The sequence below is a fragment of the Coloeus monedula genome (genome assembly GCF_965178545.1).
Source record: "Coloeus monedula genome assembly, chromosome: 5".
Taxonomy (NCBI): Eukaryota; Metazoa; Chordata; class Aves; order Passeriformes; family Corvidae; genus Coloeus; species Coloeus monedula.
The window spans coordinates 48,738,418-48,761,376 of NC_138785.1; the positions used below are offsets into that span (position 1 = coordinate 48,738,418).

Consider the following 22,959-nt stretch of genomic DNA (forward strand, 5'->3'; position numbering starts at 1 on the left):
GGCAGTCACGGAAGCTGGAAAGGTTTGGCTTGGAAGGGACCTCTAGTTCCTTAGCCAGTGTTCTAATTCCTAAGTCAGTGCCTCACAGACGCTCTTTTCTTTGCTGCTTTTCATGTAAGGATTTTACCAGTAGGAAATAGGTATGCATTGATGTCAACTACAGGGCAACTATTGTCACTAAAGCACTTCTGAGCTGAAATGAGTACGGATAGATCTAACCAACATCTAAACTGTCCTTCAAAAGTAATATAACGCACTGCTTTTCTATAGTCAAGTAGTAAAACTGATAGACCATACTTTCTTTTGGCCTTTGAAAACAGAGTGTACATACACCAAATCACTACAGTGTGACAGGACAGAAATATTGAAGTGCTGTTGTTGATATGCTATTTGCTATGTGGACTTTTGTACTCAAGACATTTTTATTAGTTATATATTCTATAGTACTCTATAGAATGTAATAGAATATTTTATGTTCTATTATTAACTGTCATCAATAATTAGAATATTATATGTTCTACAATATTTTCTCATAGCTCTCACTTTCCTTTATTTGTTCTATATATTCTATAGAGGAGAAGTATACAATAAAATAGAATTTGAATGCATGCTGAGATCTGCCATTGGAACATCTCCAGTGTATCACATACCCATGTTTGATTCTGTTACTGATTTTCATTTCTAGTTATATAACATGCTGGCTTGCTTAACTGTTTTTGTTAGAATTTTATACCATAATTATTTTTGTTCTGATGTATTCTTTCTCTCAAAGTATAATAAATTTGTTGCTGCAGCAGTTTACCTTGATCACCATATCTTGGTATTGCTGAAGGAAGGCAAATACATCTTTGAACTTTAGAGTGGGAACTCCAAATCAATGTTTTAAATGAAACAGAAAAATGGAGGCAGAGGGTTTGAGAACATTAGTATAATTTTTTACTGTAAGTTTTTGTTCTGTGGATGCTTTGGACAACTTCAGTTTTACCTACTTTTAAAAGTTTTTAGTGCTTATGTATGTTTCTACACTTCTATATGTTTATGTAGAAAATGTGCTCCAATTACAAACATCAAATGTTCAAGTTTGAGTTGTGTAGTTTTTCCTTATTGGGAACAAGGCTGTCCAGTGCTGATCTAGTTTTTGGACTACTTCTCAGTAATTATTGTGCTTTTTATACTTGCTGCCAGATGTTTAAAAAGCAATCAGGTAGTAGGTTTAAAGCAAATTTCTTAGCACTGGGTCCACAGCTTTTTATATCTATTGTTTTCTGTATTAAAAGCCTACTGTGTTTTGTATAGGCAATAAACATGTGTTTGGGGTTTCTTTTTGTTTTTCACTTTAGTATGAAGTTGTCTTTCAGGGTCTATTTTCCTGTTGGAGGATGCAGAGAGAATTTTATCTCAAGTGCTTTCCTTTAAAAATGTGTGATAAGGAAAAATAACATATAGGTGGAAAAATGTGCCAGCTGCCATTCTTCAGTGTTACTAATTTAATCCCTGAAATCAGTTCCCTGATCAGCCTTGGTGCTCAGGGCTTTATCCAGTCAGGTCTTGAAAAGCTCACATGACCTCTGTAAAATTGTCTGGAGCACCAGTTATGCTGAAAAGCCTATTTCTGTAAATGCGATTCCTGAACAATATTCAAAATAATTAATGTGCCTGTTAATACTTGACAAGCATTTTTGCAAGTATAGCACCTAAGTTTGGTTAATTTCTTTTTCAGCATAATTAATAAAGGACCATCACAAGGAGAAAAGTGTGGTGGTTTTTTAAAATGTATTTTATTAAAAAAAAAAATCATTCTTTCTTTTCTTTTTTCTTCTCCTTAAATAAACATCTAGGATTAAAGCAGTACTCGGTACTCACTACCCTGCTCAGCAGTTTCATTAGTTGTGTTTATATAAACTCTAAAGCGGACATTGGAAAAATAAACAGAAAATTCAAGTTCTTTTTTTATCACAAAGTTTCTATTAAGATACAGCTCAGTGAGCCTCACTTTTAATAAGGCTTTTTGTGGGCTTTCCCCCCTGCCTCCTGCTTAATTTGAACATTAGTTCTCACTCTGATGCCTGACTAGAGAGGTATGTTTCTGCTGAAGAGCTTTGTAGACTGTACCTAATTGTACTGACAAATGACTTGCAGTGACAAATGCCTCACAGTCGATGCCTCATGTTGTTCAAAAAATGTTGAACATCTGAGGCACATCACATCTGCCAAACAAACCCCAGAAGATGGAAATGATAATAGTGACACACAAGAGCTGCTTAATCTGGGAAGTGGGAAAGTGTCTTGTCAGACTAGAGAGGAAAAGAACTGTTGAACCGGTCTGGTAGGATTTACCTTCCTCAGGATTCTGGGGACTTTGTGCTTTGTTTTTGTTTGTTTGGGTTTTCTTTTTAGGCAGCATTCAACATTCATAAATCTTCTGCTTTCAACATTTTGTAAAGCTTTTTCATTTAGAACTTATTTTCTGGCATGAAGAACAGCTGTGTATCTTGATAATGAATGATAAATTTTAGTTTGATTGATTTTTCTTTTGACCACATTTTTTTAAATGTAATCTGCTTGCATATTGAGCATAATATACATGGCACTACCTTTAGGTGTTTTTTAACACCTAAAGTGAAATACATTTGGCCTTCAAAGGGGCTAGACCTGTGGTGAATTTCTTTTAGAAAAGTCTCATTATGCATCAGCAGGAAGATGGTGGTGAAGAACAAAACAAGTACATCAAAGATAAGACAATGATAGGCATTTTCTCTCAGAGGTTTGGGTAAAGCACAAGTGATGCAGCTACTTCTGGTATCTCCTGTGTAGCTGCAGAGCTTTCCTGTGGAAACTCTGAGTTCCCCTCCCTTGTGCCCCTGCCCATCAGGGCTTAATACATCTTGCCTTGTTTGGCCCAGGGCAATTTCCATGTACAGTGCACCACTGGTCATGAAGTTCTTGTCTCTGCTATCCTTAGATCGTCCTCAGTAATGCTCTGGCTCAGAAATGCCTAATGAAGTGCAGCAAGCCTCACTTCTGATGCAGAACTGTTGTTTTGATTTGAGCCACTCCTTAAAGAATATAAGAATTCAGTCTTAAACATACAGCAGACTTAAGCAAGGAATAACAGGGTTGTGCGAGGAAAGGAGCCTTTTCCCTTTCAGGTGTACTTAGCTCCTATTCTTAATTTTAACCACATTTCATTGGCTCTTCTGTGTGAGTGATGAAAGCTAGCATGAACAAAATGACAGTCTTGACACCACTTTTGCATTTCCTCAAGGAGGAAGTAATTCCAATCTTTGAAAACTTTTGGGAAAGAATCCTCCTGTCTTTCACTATTACAATTACTAGTCTTTTGTTATTAAAAGTCACAAGTGAAGAAAACACTCAGGTCTTCTTTAGTCTTTCTGCTCTCATCAGATGACTGGAGCATCATTTTTTTTCTTTAAATAAAGGAATTTTTGCCCTCCTTGGTGCTCACGTTCAGCCAGGTCCTTAAATTGCAGTGGTTTCCTCTCTGCTCTTCAAAGGCAGCTTATTTTTCTCCTTCTTGCTTCTAACAGGAACAGGCTTAACCTCTCCTTCAGATAGGTGTAATACAGCAATTCTCTTCCATAATAAGGAGTTCTTTCATAAACCTTTTACAATACATGCCAATCTCATACATGTTTCTTCTGGCATTAGAAATTAGAATAATCCTTTTAATCTGATGATATGTGTGAGTTAAAAGTATGCCACCACTCTTTTGTCTTAGTCTGTACTTTACAACTTATTACTCATAATACGTTTGTCTGTTCCATAGATCCACCTTAATGTATGATACTTGGGTAGAACTATAGATACAAGGAAGTGCCCTTTGAGCATTTCTGTTGCCCCCAGGTGATTGCCAGAATGCCTGAGCAGTGGAGCACGTGTGTAGGAACAGTGACTTTGCCTTGACTACTGTCTTTTAAGCAAAAGTCTGTTCACTCACCTTCTGAAGCTGCAAAGTTAGTGTGCTGTGTATTGCTTCTGTTTTTTAAATTTTATTTATTTATGGTTTACCTCTCTGCAATTTTATGAGCTTTACTGTGATAATATGACTATATTTAGCAAGCAAATCTGCATGGTTTGTACATAAGTACATAAATATTCCATATAGGGTAAAAATTGATGTTTTCTCTTGGGTGGCTCAACAATTTTTTGGTTTAGTTCCTTCGTCTTTCTATGTGTTTGTTTACTTAGTGACTTTGCTATACTGAGAATTAGTTATTCTAGCAGTGCTTTTTAGCAACTGTGCTTAGTTACTTGCTAATAATCAAAAATTGTTTGGTTTCAAACTTAGGGGTTTTTTCTTCCTTTCTTACTAGAAACATTTTTGTACTTTAATTTAGTAGTTTAGTTGGACCCCTGTTTCATCCAAGTATGTTGCAGCCTTCCAAATAGGAAATTAGATTTCATGTAACATCTAACACTGAAAGTTAGAATTTCCTCTCCTTTGCTCAAAGCCCTGAAACCAAAACCTCACCAAACCTAAACTACATCTATTCTCTTTCCTTTATAGACACTATAAAAATGGAAATTCTCCTCCTCTTTTCTTGTTTTCTGTTAAACATGAATGATATTTTGCAAATGTTTATGTATTTAAAGCTACAATACTGTGGTGCCCATAGGCCTATGTGGAATTCTACTGGGAGCATCCTCTGCAGTATCTGGTGTTTTGGTTGTTACTGATTTTTTTTTTTCCCCCTCTTCCTTAAGACAGGAGACAATTGTATGTTAATTAGAAAACAAACCCAAACCCAACAAAAAACTTCCTGGTTTGTTCAATGGAAACAATATCCTTAAGCATTCTATGCTTGCTACACAAAAAAAGACTTTACTCTCTTTGAGGGGTACAAAATTTACATGGAAGAATTGCTTGAAATTAGTAGCAGGTGATATATTACTATGGTAAATCATACTCAGTCATGTACTATCTGATAAGTAAGTTCCTTAAGTACCTAATTTTCCACCTGCCTTGGAATTTGATACAGTCATTGTGTGTCCCCAGTAAGGGGAAAGCATCTTGTTCAGACCAGGAGTGAATTTGTTTTCCTTTGATACAGGTGCTAATCTTTTATAAGCCACAAATGTTGAAGGCTTCAGCCCACAGTACCATAGTACAACTACATTTAGTGTAAGATTGGGGCTGTTTTCTATTCAAGTCAAATTGCATAGTTCTGGCAGCAGCATTTATTCTTTGTGGTTATGTTCAGATTATCAAGTGGAAATGCATTCAAGTGTCTAAGTAAAAAGAAGGGGCAAAGACATTTGTATTGCAGAAGAACTGGTGTGCTGTTGCTTTACACTGAAGGAAGTCTTTCATTCATTATTTAAATAGGAATAATACTTTTTAAAAATCAAAACTTGGGTATTTTCAATTGAGGAATCTTGTAATGCTTTAGAGATTATTATTTGTGTCTGACATAGAAAAGAAGGGAGAAGGTTTAAAGTTCTGTCCCAACATATATGTGGGCAAACATACTGTATCTAACTTTTAAAAAATATATTCTGTTAGAAAGATAGATACAATAGTTTTAACTACCTCTAGCTAAGAGTAACCTTCTGAAGTCTCACAGCACCTCTCTGTGAGAAATAATTTGTTCATCAGCTTGATTTAGCTACCATTGTACAAATGGTTAACAAATGTCTAACTTAAGAAAATGAAGTACTTATTTCTTCTTTGACTAATTTTAATATTAATCCATAAATCTTGATCTCTATTGGGACATCCTTCTTTCGACATAGTGGTTTTGTTATGAGAGAGATATGACATTATGAAATTCTATATAGGAGAACTATATATTGTGTGAGATTTATAAATCCATTGCTCCACAGCTAGTATAAATCCTGTAATAAATATATTTCACTATATATGTAATGTTTTAGTTTTAGTAGTATGGTCTGTATAACAGAGCCTAAACTAGTAGAGACTTGAGCATGTCAATCCACATGAATCGACTTGTGAATGCAGCCACCCAGGTGGGTTGGTTTTGTTTTTTTTCAAGTAGGTTGAATATTAGTTTCTACTTTCTGTTTTGCCATGTAGATTAAACTTCCTTTGGCCATGTTTCAAGAACCCAGTTAATTTTGGAAGAGAAGAACTAAAATAGATGAGACTGGATGAATGCTCGGTAAACCAAGACAGAACCTGTATTTAATGTAGGTGTTGAGAACTTTTTCATTGATATTGCAAATGGAGCTTATTCTATGAACTCACTAAGCATGGTTTTCTTTTTTTTGCATTTAAATATTCCTGCCTTGTATAAAATTTTAAGCAATAAACTAAAGCTAGGTTAGGCTTGGTAAGGGAAGCAAGATAAGTGTGCTGTATGCAGTTTTGGGATTGGAATGAAGGTTATTTTGAACAGTGGAGTATAGATTTCCTTGCCATTTGACTTTTATGCTGTGTACATGATTTTAAAAGTTGGCCATTCAAACGTGAGTAATTTCTTCTACAGATGTGTGCTTTTATGTAGTGCTAGAGAAACTCTTAACAGAAACAGTGACGATGGCTGTAAAAATAATAAACTCAATAGCCCAAATATTTATTTAAGAAATACATGTTGAACCACTGTCTTGAGTAATTCTGGAAATATATGTGTGTGCTTGGTCTCTAGTTATCGCTTACTGTCTATGTTCTGACTGTTCTATGCATTAACAATTGGCAACTCTAGTTTTTCTGTAAAGCACTTAAAAGGCTTTTGGTAAAGGTTTTCAGGTCTCAACTCCTTAGAGATCCAATTTCATAGCAGTGTTGCCATTGTTGCTCTGGCTTACTAGTAGCTGTTCCACAGAACCTTTGGTTTTAAAATGTTGCTAATTTTAATGTTCTTTATACAGAGATATCAACATCAAGGTTGTCATAATTCACTTTGATTATTTTATAGGAAAAAAAAATCTGGCCACTTCTATTGTTACGGGATTGTGTAATGATGCCTTCTCTTGCTGTTTCTACTTGCATGGAAATGCGTATGGTTTAGGTTATGTACTGCTGCAGGTTCTTATTTGAAGAAAAATCTGCCAGTGGGAGAAATTCATAGGTATGGAAGATCTTGTGTGGTGTATCAGGACTTGGAACAAGCAAGAGGTTAGCCACAGGAAGTCCAGATCCTTATCCTGACTGATTGTAGAAGCTGTGGGATAGACAATACCTTGATCTTCTCAGGAACTCCTAATGAGTTCAGGGAAGCATTGTATTCTTGCATGTGACCTCAAGATAAGAACAGTTAAAACTTAATGCATAAATGGTAAAAATTTTGGGGCTTTTTTATTAAGCAGAATAATACTGTATTCAGTCAGTGAACATAACAGTTGTTTTATGTTCAACTGCTGATGGATATCTTTTGACAGATATTTCTATTTTTTTTCTTATTAATGCTAGATAATCAAAGCCAGATTCTGAAACCGCCCCTCAAATAATTCCCAGAAATCTGCAGCCTTCCAAAGAAAAAGCCCCACAACTTGCTCCAAAAAGATCTCCAGCCCCCAATATAAAGCAAATAAATACAACCTAAGTGTTTGAAAGAAAAGTGAAACTTTACCAGAAACTGACAGTTGTTTGTTTCTTTCATTTCTCAGGAAATAGCTAGGTGTGTCTAAGAAAAGCATCGGGATAATTGAAACTATTTACATTTTTACATTAAAAAAAGCAGTAAACCTAAACTATAGAAAGGTTAAATGGCTTAATTTTAAAATATTTTGTATGCAAAATAATAGCTACAACAAGTTTGCACTGATATAGAAATAGTTTATTGCAAAATTGCACATTGATTTGTCCCTGGTTGGTTTTTTTCTGTGAAATTACATTAATTGAACTTAACCAAGGAAGCTGTTAATGCCAAGTAGCTTAGGCATTAACTGTAAAGTTAAGTGTAAGTTATATGAAGGATAGCCTCTTAAATATATTTTAGAAGTTTGAAAGAGACATGGAAAGTTAATTCCTTTAAATATGTTAGGTCCTTACATGTGGTTAGTGCAAATTGCCAAAAGATGAGATGACTCCACAATATTACACTATATACACTGTTTTATCCCTATGTGTTTGTTTTTCTAGGCTATGTTCTTTGTTCAAATTTCTCTATCTAAAAGAAAAAAAGAGAGCTATGTGACAGTTGTAGTTCTAAAGCAAAAAGGCTTGCCATTTAAAAAAAGTGCAGCATATACAGAGGAAGAAACAGGGTTTCTCTTCCCTACCCATGCAGTCTTCTCTGTGAAATTATGTGTGTCCTACTATTTGCCTAGCAGGTAAAACATGGATGTCCAGTACCCACTACCTCTCATGAGTTTAATGCAGGTGTGTTAATTTATACCTGCAGGCTGGACTGTTTGATTTCTAACTCTACTGCTTTATTCTGCTTTCAGTTGTGTATCGTATCTTAGCTTTTTTTTTTTTTTTTTTTTTGTAAGAATAGATTGTTTTCATTGGGGTAGGACAAACTATTACAAATATTCTTACAAATTTGTCTTCTCTTCTAAGAATCAAGAAGAAACTTTCCATACTTGTGTTTTTCTCCTAAATATTTGGGTGTTCTTGTAGTTGCTGTATTTCCTTAGCAGATTCACTCCCCCATGAAACAGTGATGTCAGGTTGAAATGAGGAAGTTGGTGAAAATAGTAGTGTTTATTTGGTGCACACTGATGCTGTGTTCAGTATGTCTTATATGCTATGTTCAGTATGGGATGCATAGTTAACGCCTTTAATCTCAAGGAATATTAAAGTTTCTTGAAGAGCTGCAAACAGAGACAACTGCATCGATTGACCTGCTCACCCTTTCAAAAGGCAAAACTTGCACCATTTCTATACTGCTTTCCTGTTGAAACTCCTTTGGTGATGCCTCCAGTACCAGTGTCCTAGCAGGAGGGATAGTTTTGCTTTGTAGGTTTTTGTTTTGGTGGGGTGGTGGGTTTTTTTGGAAGGGAATGTTGATGGTTTTTTGGGGGTTGTTTTGGTGTGTTGTTCTTTCCAATTAACGTTGTCCCGTTGCTGAGAAGCTGGGAGAAAGCACAGGTTCTGCGTTTCTATAGATGTGCCACACCATAGCAGTGTTTACCTAAAGGGGAGATCATAAAATCGTTTAGGTTGGAAAAGATCTTTAAACCACCAAGGTTTGCAGTGTGACCTTCCACTTCGCTGGCACGGGAACGCCTCCAGCTGCGTCCTCTGTCAGCGTGGTTGTACCAATGGCTGTATTGCCAGCATGGCTGTTGAGGAGTACATTCCTCGCGTGTGGCTCGGTGTGCAGCTCCAGGCTGAGCTCTGCTCTGCGACAAGAGGCCGTGAAGTGCCGACCCTTTGCACAACGAAGGGCACGGGGACCTGTGGTGCCAGCCAGGGGACTGGACACTCAGAGACACAGGGACGCGGCAGGAGCTGAGGACTCAGCTGGGAGACCCCCAACGGCCCTGCGCTTTGACTGTGAGGGTGTAAAAGCCAGGGCTTCCTTTGCTCGGGGTCCCTCCCCGGAGGCACCTGCTCAAGCTGTTGTGATTTAATTGTTACACGATGATTAAATTATTGTAAGGATCTGGACGTCTGAGACTCTGCTATGGGAACCCTGGGATAGAACATACAGGGAAACCTCGTCTGACTGTGAGTGCGAGGCGTGTATCTGCGAAGGGGTCTTCGTCCCAGCTCAGGTGGTGGCAGTGGTTCCCGCATGGGCGGACAGGGGAGTTTCCTTAACATAGCTGTATTTTCGAACATATGTTCCCCCCGTGCCAAGCCAGCTCCCTGAACTTGTTGCCTTCTGCGGAGGTCCGTGGAATCGGGCGCAGTTCTCCTCTTTCCTGTGCCGGGGCGGTCTGTGCGGCACCGACAGGCGCACCCAGGTTACAAGCGGCCCGCTTACGAGGGCAGTGGCCCGGGCCGGCAGCTCGGGACCAGGAGGAGGACGAGCGGGAGGGCGGCGGGCGCAGTGCGGCCTCAGGCCGCGGGGGGGCGTTGCGCGCAAGGCCCTCCGGGCGGGGGCGCGGGGCTCCCCGGGAGAGCCGCGTTGTTCCCTCAGCGGGCGTGCCTTGCACGATCCCGGTGGGACCGGCGGCACCGCGCTTTCCACCGCCCTTCAACACCCCCGGTTCTCTCTTGATCTTACGCGTTAACTATAAAAGAACCTTTGCCCTCTGTCCCACAGCAGGTAGGGCTGGGCTGGCGTTTCTCCGGCGCGGTGGGGAAGTTCTAGAAACGTTTTGTGTTAAAGCTGCAGGTTTGCAATGCACGCTTGCTCGGGAAGAGACCTGTCAAGAGATGTTGTTTGTGGTAGGCTATAGGGCCTCTAGGCGATCTTCCAAAATTGTACTTCCCAGTGTCTTGTCTGGTTTATAATTGTCTTTTACTATTATCGTTGCTAATTCTAGGAATTCTCTACATATGTGAATTCAAGTCACTTGCAAGTAGTTCTCTCTCACATGGATCTTTCTTTCATTGACTGTTTTGTTTTTTCAGTATTTCTCGTTCTTGGGTTGTTCCTCCATCAGCAGGTTCACCTGCATCAATGGAATTCCCATGGACGTGGCCTTCTATGCACTCCTGCTAAACACCTTGGCTGTTTGTGTCCTGAAAGATCAAATCCAAAGAGGCAGTGCTCTGAGAAGTGCTGTTAAACTGTAATCATTCACTGTGTCTCCCACTATTATACTTCTGCGTGTTTCGTGATCTGTTTGTAATCCCTTCTGATGCGAAGTCCTGCTTTGTGGATTGCTGTTAGTGACAGGTGCAGAGCTCAGACATTATCTTGCACAGCTAGTGATATAAACATCAAGAACCATGGCAGGGAGAGCCTGAATGACCTCAGCAGGCACTTCAGTGCAAAATCAGGGTCATCCTTTGAGTGTAACAGAAGTGGAATACACATGAGAAGACAACAAAGAACTTACTGTAATGCAAATAACAATTCTACCTAAGACCAAATCTTCTATTATTTTTAAAAATTTATTTAGAGGTTCCAGAATAAGAAAGTGTTAAAATGTATTGAATCAGGCTTTTTGTAGCCTGTTTTGGTTTTGTTTAAGGATGAATTTAGGTATAATAATTGTTAGACTTCTGATATGTTTTACACTGACAGATAATCTGTAAAACTTGCTCAGGTTGCATAGAACCCACAATTGTACATTGTACTGTTTAGGAAGATGATAAGAACAAATGTGAGGGAGGAGTGTATGTGAAATGACATACCAAGGCAAAAACATAAGCCTTGCATCTTGCCTTCATTTTTTATAAAATGCTGTTTTCATAGAATGTTATGAAGTATGGAAGTTCTGGAGTTAAACTCCATCCATCCATATACATATATAAACATGCACATATGTGTCCCCAACTATCTTCTGTTGAAAACTTCTTGATATTCTTTTCTTAAGAGTCAAAAGCCACCCTGAAGGAAAACTCAGTCAAAAGCTTTGATAAGTCTTTGTTGTATAAGCTTTATTAGTTTATCCTTAGTTTATTGGTTTAATCTTGAAATATCATCATGGGTATGGAGGGTGGGTTCTATTACTTGCTTGTGTTTTGTGTCCTATGACTTGAAAGGCTGTTATTTTCTCATTTTAAAAAAATATCGTTTCAACACTTAATTGTTTTTTAAATTCATTACTCACGTATGCCGCATGTTGTGTAAAATGTCACACCTTGTGCACTTAATTTAAGTGATGGACTAGGTACTTCACGTGTGGTTAAGAGCACTTTGATATCTAGTTTGAGCCTTTCAGAGGGTGTTTAAGATGGGTACAAAGTGAAATATCTGGTTGCTCCATCTGTAAACTGCAGTCTGGCAGGTGGATGGTTGGAAGCATTCTCAGCCTTACAGAAGCATCTGAATTTCTGTCTTGTTCCCAAATGCTAGGAACTGCAAAGTAGCTTTGTGGCAGGATTTCAAGGGCAAAAAAAAAATTCTATAGAAAATAATGCTATTACAAATAAATGATGGCTTGAGCTTGTAATGACTCATGATCTTTTGTAATCACAAATTGTCTTTGTGGTAATCTTTATTATTTGTTCCAACAATGCATAAACCCACTTCTCTGTAATTTTTTTTGTACTGTGGAAAAAATACTGTGAATGAAATCATTATAGGTAGAATTTTCTGCTTGATCTTCCTGCAGGAAGTAGTATTCTTGCAATATGTCTTTTATGATAAGACATATCATATAAGGCCAGAATTTTGTACTCATTTATAAGGAAAAAATTGTGTAGATATTTGTATTCATTTACAAGGGGAATTTAGACTAACTTGAATATCTGGGGATTTTAATGCAGAATTGACTAGAAAAGACATTTTCAGTCTACATAGAACTTGAAAAATGTCTTAGGTGGCAACTTCAATGAACTTGTACCAACTTTTTCAAGTTGTGACGTTCTGAACCACAGATGTGGCAGTTGAATAAGACTGACAACTTAATCCAGTTGAGCAGCCCCTTGTGAGCATTTAACTGAAACTCTTGAGACCTAAAGCATGTTATGCTGCATACCTTTCATAGAATTTCTTTTTAAGAGCTAAACGATAGTAGTGAATTTCAGATTAAATACCTTCTTTTAAGGAATGTACAGAAGTGTGCTATGCTTCATGTGTAGCTTGGGTAATTGCAATGCATGCATTCAACAATGTCTTGGACCCTGAGCTGCATTCTTAAAAACAACGGAAGCATGCAGGCTGCCACTGAGATGTTTGGAGTGGGTATTTAGTGTATTTCCTCTGAGCAGTGTGTACAGTCTTTGGTGGTAAATGAGGTGGGAATATTGCCTAGTATTGTGTCTGTCTAAGTCTAGTACATGAAATCAAACAGTGATACGTATTCCCAATTGTAGAAAGACTTAAGGAACATTCTTCTATGCTAATTAATTTATTTTGTCCTTGAACTTTCTGCTCCAAATGCAAGGCATCTTTCTTAATGGGTTCTTTAAGCTAAATACAAAACAACATTTGAACTTCCTGAAATAAAACCAAAATACTCAGCTAAACCAGGCATGTATGGAGAAGTAGCCCTAGGGATAAAGTGGCTGTTTGGACAAGACAGGTTATTTCTGTACTTGTAGTTTTTTGGAAGGTGGTGTGAATATTTTAAGTGGTAAAAATAGCACCAGAGTCCCTGCAAAACAGAACTTACTATATAATAAAAGTTAGCATTTTTGTAGTTAGTGGCTAAAACTATGTGAGAATGTGAATGGCGATGTTATACACCAGCTTTACAAACAAAGTGCCTAGACTTTCTGAATGGTGTTATCTTTCAAATACAGATGAACACTCTTTCATTTCATGTGCATTTCATGAAAATTAAGAGCCATTGAACTCCGTCAGATATGAGTTTGCAAATGTGAATTTTCTTGGTGCTTAAAATTTTTGCAGTGCTAAATAGTGTCTCCTTGGCGTGCAGAGTTTAGCATGCGTTGGTTAATATACAGGCTTGGTGGTGTTTGGTTTTCTTATCAGTCCGCACAGTTAAATGTCTTTAAAATCTGCCTTGGAGCAGCTGGCTGGCAGCTGACGCTGCTGTTGGCACCACCCAGGTTTAACATGACATCACCAGGAGAAGTCCACCTCTGTGCTCAAGGAAGTTGATGTGGGAGCCTCGCTCTGTAAAGTGGAGCGAAACTGCTGAGAACACAGAGGGCATGTAAAAATGGAATTCCTGAAAAAAATTGTTCCCACTGTTGCTCCTGGAGATGTTGTTCCGGATGTTGGGAGTACTGCCCGTGAAAGCTCTCCAAGGCTACTGAAGATGAGACGGGTCAGACTGTTTTCATTAGGACAGACAATAGATGAAGACGAGGAGACACATGTTTTACATCCTGAATACTGTATGTATCCATGTCATCAACCTGGTGAAAGCTGATTGCTAAGCACTTTCTTCTGATCGTGATTATTTTGCTAAATTGACAAATTTGATTATAAAAGGCCTTTTTGTCAGAGTTCTTATGATAATGGTGTTCTGAGCTTTAGAACTACTTTATCATTGACACATTATCCTTTGTTAGTGACCTATGTGGAAGCAATTTTTCAGGATTTCTAATTTCACGATTTCTTCTTGTCTTTGCATGCCTGTGTGACTTTTTTTCCTCCTCTTTCTGGGATAAGAATCTGTTTAAGTTGTTAAACTGTAATGTATGTAAAATTAGGCACTAAGTTGTTTAGACAGAAGCATGCTACACAGCGATCTGTGACTGCAGTGCAAGGTGTGAGTTTTGTGTCATCTTCTCTTTCCCTGCTTTTCTGGTCCCCTAAGTTTTCAAAGACTCTCCTTTTAAGAGGTTTTTTGTCTTGAGACAGTGTAAATTTTCCTTTTTTAATGTTATGAAGATTGCATATTTTTAGTAAACATAGTATGTAAATAAGTCAAGTAAGAAATGGATATTGTATAGAGAATTTTTAACCTTAAGAATATGGGTAAGGTTGCTTATATGATTTCTTTTTTTAAAATTTTTTTACTATGTGTTAGTGGCTAAATATTACAGTGTATTGTGCTAATAAAAAGTAGAATTAGTTCATGTTCCTTTTTCAGATAGTACAGCTGGGTGGTAATGGAAAATTCAGTTTTACTTTTTTTTTCTTTTTGCCTTCAGCTAAAATAGTGCAGCCTTGAGCCTTTATGCTCTTGGATTCTGCCGGCTGTCAGATGCAGTTTTTGCCCTTTGCTATGTGGTTGGATATTTTCAAGAATTAGCATGACTTTTAAATTTTTTTCCTTAACTGCAGTTTTTTTTCCTTTCTGTGTGCAATGGTGGGAGATGGAGACATTCATCCATCTTACTGGGTGATGAAGTTACAGCCTTAGGGAATTAAGCTTGTGGTGGTGGGAGAAAAATATTTCCTTGGAAAGACTTCTCTTAGCCTTTCTGATTGTAAAGTGAACCACTTTTTTCAGTACATCAGGTTGAATAAGATGGGCAGCTGAGTAGAGCAGGGACAGTTCTCTTTTGTTAAACAAGTTGTTCCTGTGCACAGCAAATTACAAGTTAACATTGTAATGCTATGGATTATTAAAGGCTGCCTACAGAATAAAGTCTGTTCAGGCTGCCTGTATGCTTGAAAACTGATCAGAAGCCCATGGTGTCTGATGGCAAAGGTTTTTTAGCCTCATTTAACTTGGAATGCTGTACAACAGCCCTGGAGTTTACAGTTGGATATCACTGTGAATTTAATATCTCCACAGGTATATCTCATCAATTCTGCTTTATGCTCTATTCTCATTTCTTTATAGCTCTCAATTTAATTAAGATTTTATTCCAAGTGTTGTAATTTCAGAAAAAATAGAATTGTCTTTGTGTCAGGTTAAAAGAAAATGCTATAGGCTGATTGAAGTTTGTAGACAAAACAGATACATTCATCTTTGTTCAGTGTTTTGTTGATCGTTCAAGCAAATGAGGATAATAAACACAGAATACACTAGTCTTACTGTTAAAGATTAATTTTCCTCTCTTGCACATTAAATATGTGCCAAATGGTGACTATTAGGAGTAATTTTGTGGAAACCAGCAGTGCCTGACTAATATCGCTTAATAGTGTGATGTCATCATTTACGAAATGAAGACTTATCGTCTGTTCTGGGATCATGCTTTTACAATAGCAGATAGTAGCTGAATCCTCTTTAAATTATCTGCTTATTTCTATTTTTGTGTCTTGGTAATGGAATGAACTGCTCTGCTGGAATAGAGCAAAAGAACTACTGTGTTTACCAGTTGGGTATGCTACGGGAGGCAGGTGCTGACCAAACAGGTAATAAAACAATAGAATTATTTGAAAAAACAATTGTCAGTGTTTACTTGCATAATGCTGTGGTGCTACATTATGCAGATGTGGTGTTAATGCACCACAGAATTTAATATAATGAAGCTGTTGAGGAGCTCAATAGTTTTTTAAAGCTAAGGTGGTTTGTCCTAATAATATGTTTAAATTTGAGAGTGAGTAAGTATAAACGTATTTTAGAAGTTCTCAAACAGACCAAGTAAAAAAAACTATTCCTGGCATCGAAATCATAAAAGTATTATTTTTATAATACCACCTATTTGGGTTTGCATCTAACTGACCTAAAAATTTTGGTTTTGCTTGTTACTAAAATATTTATTATATTGCCTTTCAAAATACTTAGTATATACTTTGTTTTGGAGCTGAAAATAGGGCCTTACAAATATGTGCTCTGTGATAAATCTTTTAAAATATGCAGTTTCCATCAGAATGGTTTCAAGTGTATTTTAGAAATCTTGTCAGAACTGTCTTTTTATATGTATAAGATTAGTAGAATTGTAGGAGAAAACCACAACTGACTTGTTGAAGTATTTGTATATGGCTGTATGCATCACAACGCTTAATAGAGGTTAGTAAAAGAACAGGCAGTTTTTTAAAATTTGTTCTAGCAATTAAGAGTTGGTATGTTCTCAGTTTTAAATTCTTTTTCAAAAAATCTACAATCCAAACAAAACATGCAAAGGTGAGCATGGAAGATTCAGATTGTGGCATTAAAGAAGGGAAACGCCACAACTGCCGTGTGTGAGCTGGCAAATGGCAGGTGTACCTGTGGTGTGTGAAAATGTGCCCTCCTGTTGCAGCTCTGTGCTTTGGTTGTGTTACGATGCAGGGAGCTACTACTGTGGAACTGTCTTAATGGCCAGCTGTGTAAGTCAAATCTGCAAGAACTGTAGAAGAGATGTTAATTTTACCAGTGATACGAGTATTCTCACTGCTCACAGTGCCCATGTTATTTCTGTGTATGGAAAACCTGCTTCCCTTCAAGTGCTTCTGCTAGGACAGCAAAAATAACCAACAGGAATGTGTTCTTTGGTGGTAAAGAAATGAGTAATGGAGCTGTAGCTGCCTCAGGGGGTTGGCAGCAGGGGCTGGATACACAGAAAGTACCTGTAAGCGCTGTGTCCCTATAGTACCAGCAGCTCTGCAGGGCATATTCAGTTCCCAGTTGCATCTCTAATCAGCCCTGTACAGCAAAGGATGACCGGGGATGTGATGTTTATATGTGAAATAAAAGTCAGTTTCTGTACCCAAGTACAGAGTTTTGATTAGAAAAGACTGGAGGGCTTGGTGGGCAACTAAGTACCATGGCTTCCCCCCACAATCTCTGCTCACTTGCATTTAAAGACTGCTCCATAATACTGTTTGGGATCCAGAATACTATTTACATAAAAATCTCTAACCCTCTCTCCTTGTTTTCTTATCACTGCAGATAACATTGTTTTTGCTTGAGTAATGCCCCAGGAAATTGTTCTATGTATATTTTCCATAAGAAATAGTAAATGAACCTCTCCTAAGGGCCTTTGGAATCTGTGCTTAAAGCTCTTTGCAACAGAAGGTAGGGAAAGGAGATTTTGGTTCGGTTTTTGAGTGCGGTTTTACAAGCGGATCAGGCTGCTCTAACAGTTTGCTGTCAATGAAAAGGGCAATCTCACTCACAGCTGTGCAGCCTTCCCCATCTCCTCTTGGGTTCTGGTGTGGCTTTTCCCTGAGCTGATTAATTTCACAAAGCCATCGGAAAATGTTCTCATATTTTTGGGGCAGTTTCTGAAATGAATCGGCAAGGGGAATCAACTTGCTGAAAGGGCCTTCTGGGTCAGTAGTAGGGACAGTAGTAGATGTCTTACCATCACCAAAAGTAGCAGTCACCTTCTGGATATCCTCTGTTTTAATTGATTTGTGGGAAATGAGCTCTTTAATATTTTAGATAAATGGAAAAACAAGCATCTCTCCAGAATTTTATTTTAAGTGCAGGGATGATATGTTTTATTATTACTGCTTATAAGCAGATAAAATGACCACTGGGTAAATGTTTCTTAAGGAAGGCATTAGCTTAACATGGAGTCAATAAAGAACTGAAGTAAGGTCCAGAAAGTCTTTTTAAAAGTAAGCTCAAGTGGAAAGAGAGTACACCTCTGACTTGTGTATTTTACCATTAATACAGAAAATCGACTATAGTTGTGTTTGTCTAAGAGACATCTCAAATATAATTTTTGACTTTATTTTTTTGAAGATCTGTTTTTTTAAAATTGCGTACTTGACTAATATACTTCTGCTGTAGTTGTCTCAGGGTTTCATCTGTAGAATATATGCAGAAATTTACAGTGAATATACTTTAGTCAAGTGGTGAAGTAATTGTAATGTAGTGCTTCATACAAGGTGTGTATCAGTACAAATCAAAGGTGGATCTAGAAGAAGTATTTCTTCATACTCAACAGCTACTCATGTGGGGTATATTTATATAAATGTGTGGAGTATATGTATATAGTCAGGAGGTAATTCACTTGTTTTCTTCTGACACATGGTGAAGAGAATGTACCAATTTTTTTATTGCTATTGGTCACTTAATAGATTATCTTTGTATCGCATTTGCAGGGTCTGTTTTTATGCGTCTTCTGGACTTCAAGCACTTAAAAGGTTTTCTCAGACATAAGAATGCTAGTATAAGCTTTCATGTGACAGCTGAATCAATGTAATGGCTCAGTGTTGTGAACAGGAGATGGGACCCTTCCACCTGTGTAATTGTCTTGTATATTAATTTTTGGTATTCCTGTTGCATATCTGTCTTTGGTGAGACTATTCAACTTGCTAAACCAAGAGGAAACTCCCCCTTTCCTTCCAGTACCAGTGGACAGGCAGCAAACTGGAACACGGAAAAATAACCAACAGCAAATTTAGGAAGTGAATGTCAGTAAACCTGCCGTTTGGACTTTGTTTTTCTGTTCTTTTTGACTTTCTGTCCTGCAGATTGTAAAGTGAAAAGTAAGAAGTAATAAAATCTCTAGTTTATTAATGGTAAAAAAATAAAGGTGAAATTGGACAATATTTAGCTGCAAATATTCTTTGAAATGTTACCTTTAGGCTAATTCTTTGAAATAATGCAGATGAAATTTAGTGGGAGGATTGTAAATAAAGCAAACATCTCTTGAGCTTCCCAATCTACAATTATTTTTACGGTAGTTGTGAGAGGGGCAAAATAATGCTTTTAACTTGAAGGAGAGGGGCGAGACATGATACATGTAGGGGATGTGAGAAAATTTAACATAGACAGAAAAACGAGCAAGTTTTCAGGGGATTCTACAAAAGCTGATTAAGGAGAGTTGTGAAGTGCTGAAGTCAACAAGATGTGGACAAACTTGTTGCAGAAAATAGTATCTGCTACTGTAAAACTGTTCTATGATATACTGGAAATACAAGAACAAAAATATTCTTTAAAATTCTTTGTGTCTAAGGTGCCCACAGGCCTTGAAAGTGACATTTTGAGAGGGAGAGAAGAGTTTAGCATGTTGTTCCTTTTTGATTTATACTGTAAATATCTTGTACATAGAACAGATTTTAAAACTTAACCTGCTATCAATAATGTCTGTTAGTGATCTCAAGGTAGAGTATATAAAAGGCTGGACAGCATGTAAAGTAAAAGTATCAGCTTATTTTTAAGGAGCTGTTTTCCTTAAGGTAAAGAACTGTTATCCTTTAAAACATTAAAATTGATCTATGGGCTAAAAAATCCCAACTAATATCCTCCTAATGCTCAAGAATGTATTTGAAAGGTCAGTATAGTATTTACTAGCAGGATTAATTCAGCAACTGCATATGAAGATGCCATGCTCGTGATACCAGCAATTCAGATTAAAGTTACAGAAAGTTTAGAACTGGAACACTGTTAAATAGTTTTTAATTTTTCACTTGAAAAATAAGTCTGTGTTTCAAATGGAAGAGTTTTAGTTTGTAGGTGATCAGACGAGTCTTAGTCTCCTTTAGGGGGTGATTTTTCTATTTCTAATGAAAATGTGAATTTTAAGTGGAAAAGTCAGGACATTTTTCAGTAATTTATATTCTTGATGACTGTTGGTAGTTTCTGTTGGCTGCATTTGCTAATTGTTTCATGTCTTGGTTTGTAAGCTTCTATGTTTCTAGTTGCTTTTGTTCTAAGCTCTTCAATAACAGGATGATTCTTACCCTGTGAGTTCTAACTTTGTATGTGTTCCTGTATTATGGGGATCCAAACTGAGGGAAAAAGAATTTCAGCTACTTCCTCGTAATCAAGGGCTACTTTGGAAAGCCTTTCCACTTTCAGTAAATGTCATTCTTTGTGTGTGTAACTTAGCACTGAATAGCCTCTAGCTGCTCTTCAGGTAAGAATATGTTCTCTCAGGTAGTAAATGTTATTGAAGAATAGCTGTGATTTGGGAAGTAGCGTTAGCAGTATTGGTTGTTTTACTCGACATGCATCTTGTTCTCCAGCCAAGTTCTAAAAGGTCCCATCAAGCAAAGACCCATCCTCCCAGACAGGAAGATTCTTTGCTCATGCTTGTAAATTTTTGGTGTTTGTATTTATTTATAAAAGAAAGATTTTGTTATGAGAAATCCAAATGCACTGTTTTGAAGAGACAGGTAAAACTTTCAGAAAGCCATGTAACTTTAGCAGTGGTAACTTCTGAAGAGATTAGGTTTCTGTCTGCAGCAGTTTTTCATTACATGTTCTGGATATTCAGGACTTGGTGTATCCTCCCTTCGTGAGCTGTGCAATATGCCTCATAGGGAGATACTACATAAATAATGATAGTTCTTTAGCTGATTAGTACCAGTGAGATCTGTAGTGACAGACATGTTCTGTACCCTGATTTCCTGGGAGGCTTTCAATGCTCATTGGCAAGACCAGTGTGGCAATGTAAGCTTCAGGTACTCTAACATCATGATGCTGTTGCACAGCTGTATTAGAGACTGACTCAAAACTGGTGACGCTTGGCATCTCTTAAAAGTGCACTGGTGTGAGCTTTGTCTCAGTTACTTCTTTGAGAGGATGACTTGCTGAAGGAAGGATGTTTTTAATCTCAAAGTATATTCTAACTTATAACAGGAAAACCAGTAATACATAGAAAAGAAATTTAAAACTTTTATAAAAATACTGTATTTATCTAGTATGTTGTTTTCAGTGTATTAGAGTTAGTTTAAAACAGTTTTTTCTTTGTTGATTGGGGTTTCCTAAATCCCTGTTTCATGGAAGGAGCCGTGCAGAACAGAGTAGGTTAATCTGCCCAGATGTTGAGGAAGTTATACCATAGATGTTTATAGGTACATTGTATGTTTGGATAATTAACATGTTCATATCAGTTACTGGGAGAAATGAACACTATGCAAATGCTCTATCAATAGATAATGACTGACAAATAGGGAGAGCCAGTTGAATGAATGGAAAAAGCTAAAGCATATTGTCCACTTTATGTGAACATGTTTTTACTGCCAGATTTCAGTTCTTCATTTGTCATTAATTAGTAGGGCTTGCAGTGGCGTGACACCATCCCTTTTGTTTGATGTGCTGTGCTGGATGCAGGTGTGTGGATGCAGAGCTGCCTGATGTGGTTCATGTGGAGCTCTGGGCTTCGCAGCTGCTGCCCCGTGTGCAGCTGCTGGCAGAGGCTATTTTGTAGTCCCCCAGCTAAGGCACTTTAAGGAACTCTGTGTTGTGGGCTATTTGCACAACTTCCAGACACATGTGGCCTTGTAAAGTTTTAGTGTGTGTTAGGTGTTTAGTATCTAACTGTTGCATTTAGCTGCCCTTGGGTTTGTTACTACTTCTGGTTCTCTCCCTTTCTGATATTTGTATTTCTTTTCTTGCTTTTCTTTAGTGTAACAGCATACTTGCTCAAGATAAAGGTTCAGAAATGACACTCATATGAATGCTGTTATTTCTGATTTGCAAAGCAATGTGTATTTTACCTTTTGACTACCTTTTTAAATCTTAAAAGCATTTCTATTTTGTTGCTACGAGAATATCTGTTGTTTCTTAGAGATGGGAAAGCTGCAAAATTCAGCATTAAAAGCACTTAAGTGTTTAAATTGTGGTAACTAAAGCACTAAAAAAGGCTTTTGCAAATATTTACTGGCTTTGGAGTGAAGAAATATGCTAGTTTGGTTCTGCTGTGAAGAATGCCATGTTAGTGTAATTACTACATTTATTTCTGGTATTGGGTGGTGGAGCTCCATATGCTCCTGCCCTGTGTAACTGAAACATCAGGAAAGGCAATTTCAGGAGTTGAAACCTCAAGAGAAAATTGGCTGTCCATGCCTTGCCCCTTCTTGCTTTCCTTTTCCTGACTCCTAAGTACAGCTGTCCAAGTCCTTATACTATGTGTGCAGAGCTGCCACCTACATAGGGATTTAAGCCATGGTGGAGTAAGTTAGTAAGCTTATGATTGTAAGGAGGTTTTGTAGAGACACCTGTAGTAGTTCCCTCTTGTAACTGCTGTTCCTCATCCCTCTGCCTGCTATTGGTGCCCTGTGGCAGAGGTGGCTGAACCAGACATACATCTGCATTTTGCAGGGCTCCACAGTACTTTAGTGTATGAACAGGAATGGACTGCAGTGACAGTGGCTCAGGAGCAAACATTCAGCTTTGCTTATGGCAGAGGGAGGAAGGCAGGAATTCACCTCTAGGCACAGGGCGAGCACATACACAAGGATCTTCAGCTGCTGTGTGAGTTTAGTGGTAATCTGCATCCAAGAATATTTTCTGCCCAAGTACTTTTGTGCTCATGAGGCTTAACATATTGCGGCTTCTATGCTGAGTTTATCCCTATAGGTAACTCTTTCCTTTAACTTTTTCTTCTTTGGCGTTTTCCCAGATGCATCAAACTCTCAGTGGTTTCCCCCGCTGGTGCTCTCTATAGGGATAGAATAACTGATCCTTACATAATGCAAATATGTTTCCCGTAAAAGTGGCACAGACATCCAGCAGCTTGGGAGGAACAACAAAAATAGAAACATAACTGGTTTGTAGCAGTTGTCTTGAGGCCTTGTAGGGTAACAGAGTTAAGCCTTTCCTTTCTCTATCCATTTAAATGCCCAGCAACTAAGCAGGGATTTTCTGTGTAGCTCCGTAACTGTTTCCAGGTTCTGTTTAAAAGGTTGGTGAAAACCAAGGGCTGGATCCCCAAACCCAGCACGTTGGTATGTTAGTGCTGAAGCACAGTGAGGAGACTGACACGGTACAGAATTGGAC

The 22,959-nt window shown here is 37.8% G+C and overlaps 1 protein-coding gene across 7 annotated transcripts in view; it reads left to right on the plus strand.

The window, feature by feature from the left end:
• Positions 1-22,959, plus strand: part of FRYL (FRY like transcription coactivator) — a 164,199-nt gene that overhangs the window by 13,958 nt on the left and 127,282 nt on the right. For 3 of the 7 annotated variants that reach the window (XM_082282112.1, XM_082282115.1, XM_082282113.1), the window contains exon 1: positions 13,654-13,795. The exons of 1 other annotated variant lie outside the window; for it this stretch is intronic. In XM_082282112.1, the coding sequence (XP_082138238.1) occupies positions 13,717-13,795 (79 nt within the window). In that variant the 5' untranslated portion in view covers positions 13,654-13,716. Of the gene's footprint in view, positions 1-6,076; positions 6,169-13,652; positions 13,796-22,959 lie in introns of those variants that run through there. 3 more of the 7 variants (XM_082282116.1, XM_082282114.1, XM_082282118.1) reach the window with 2 other exon arrangements.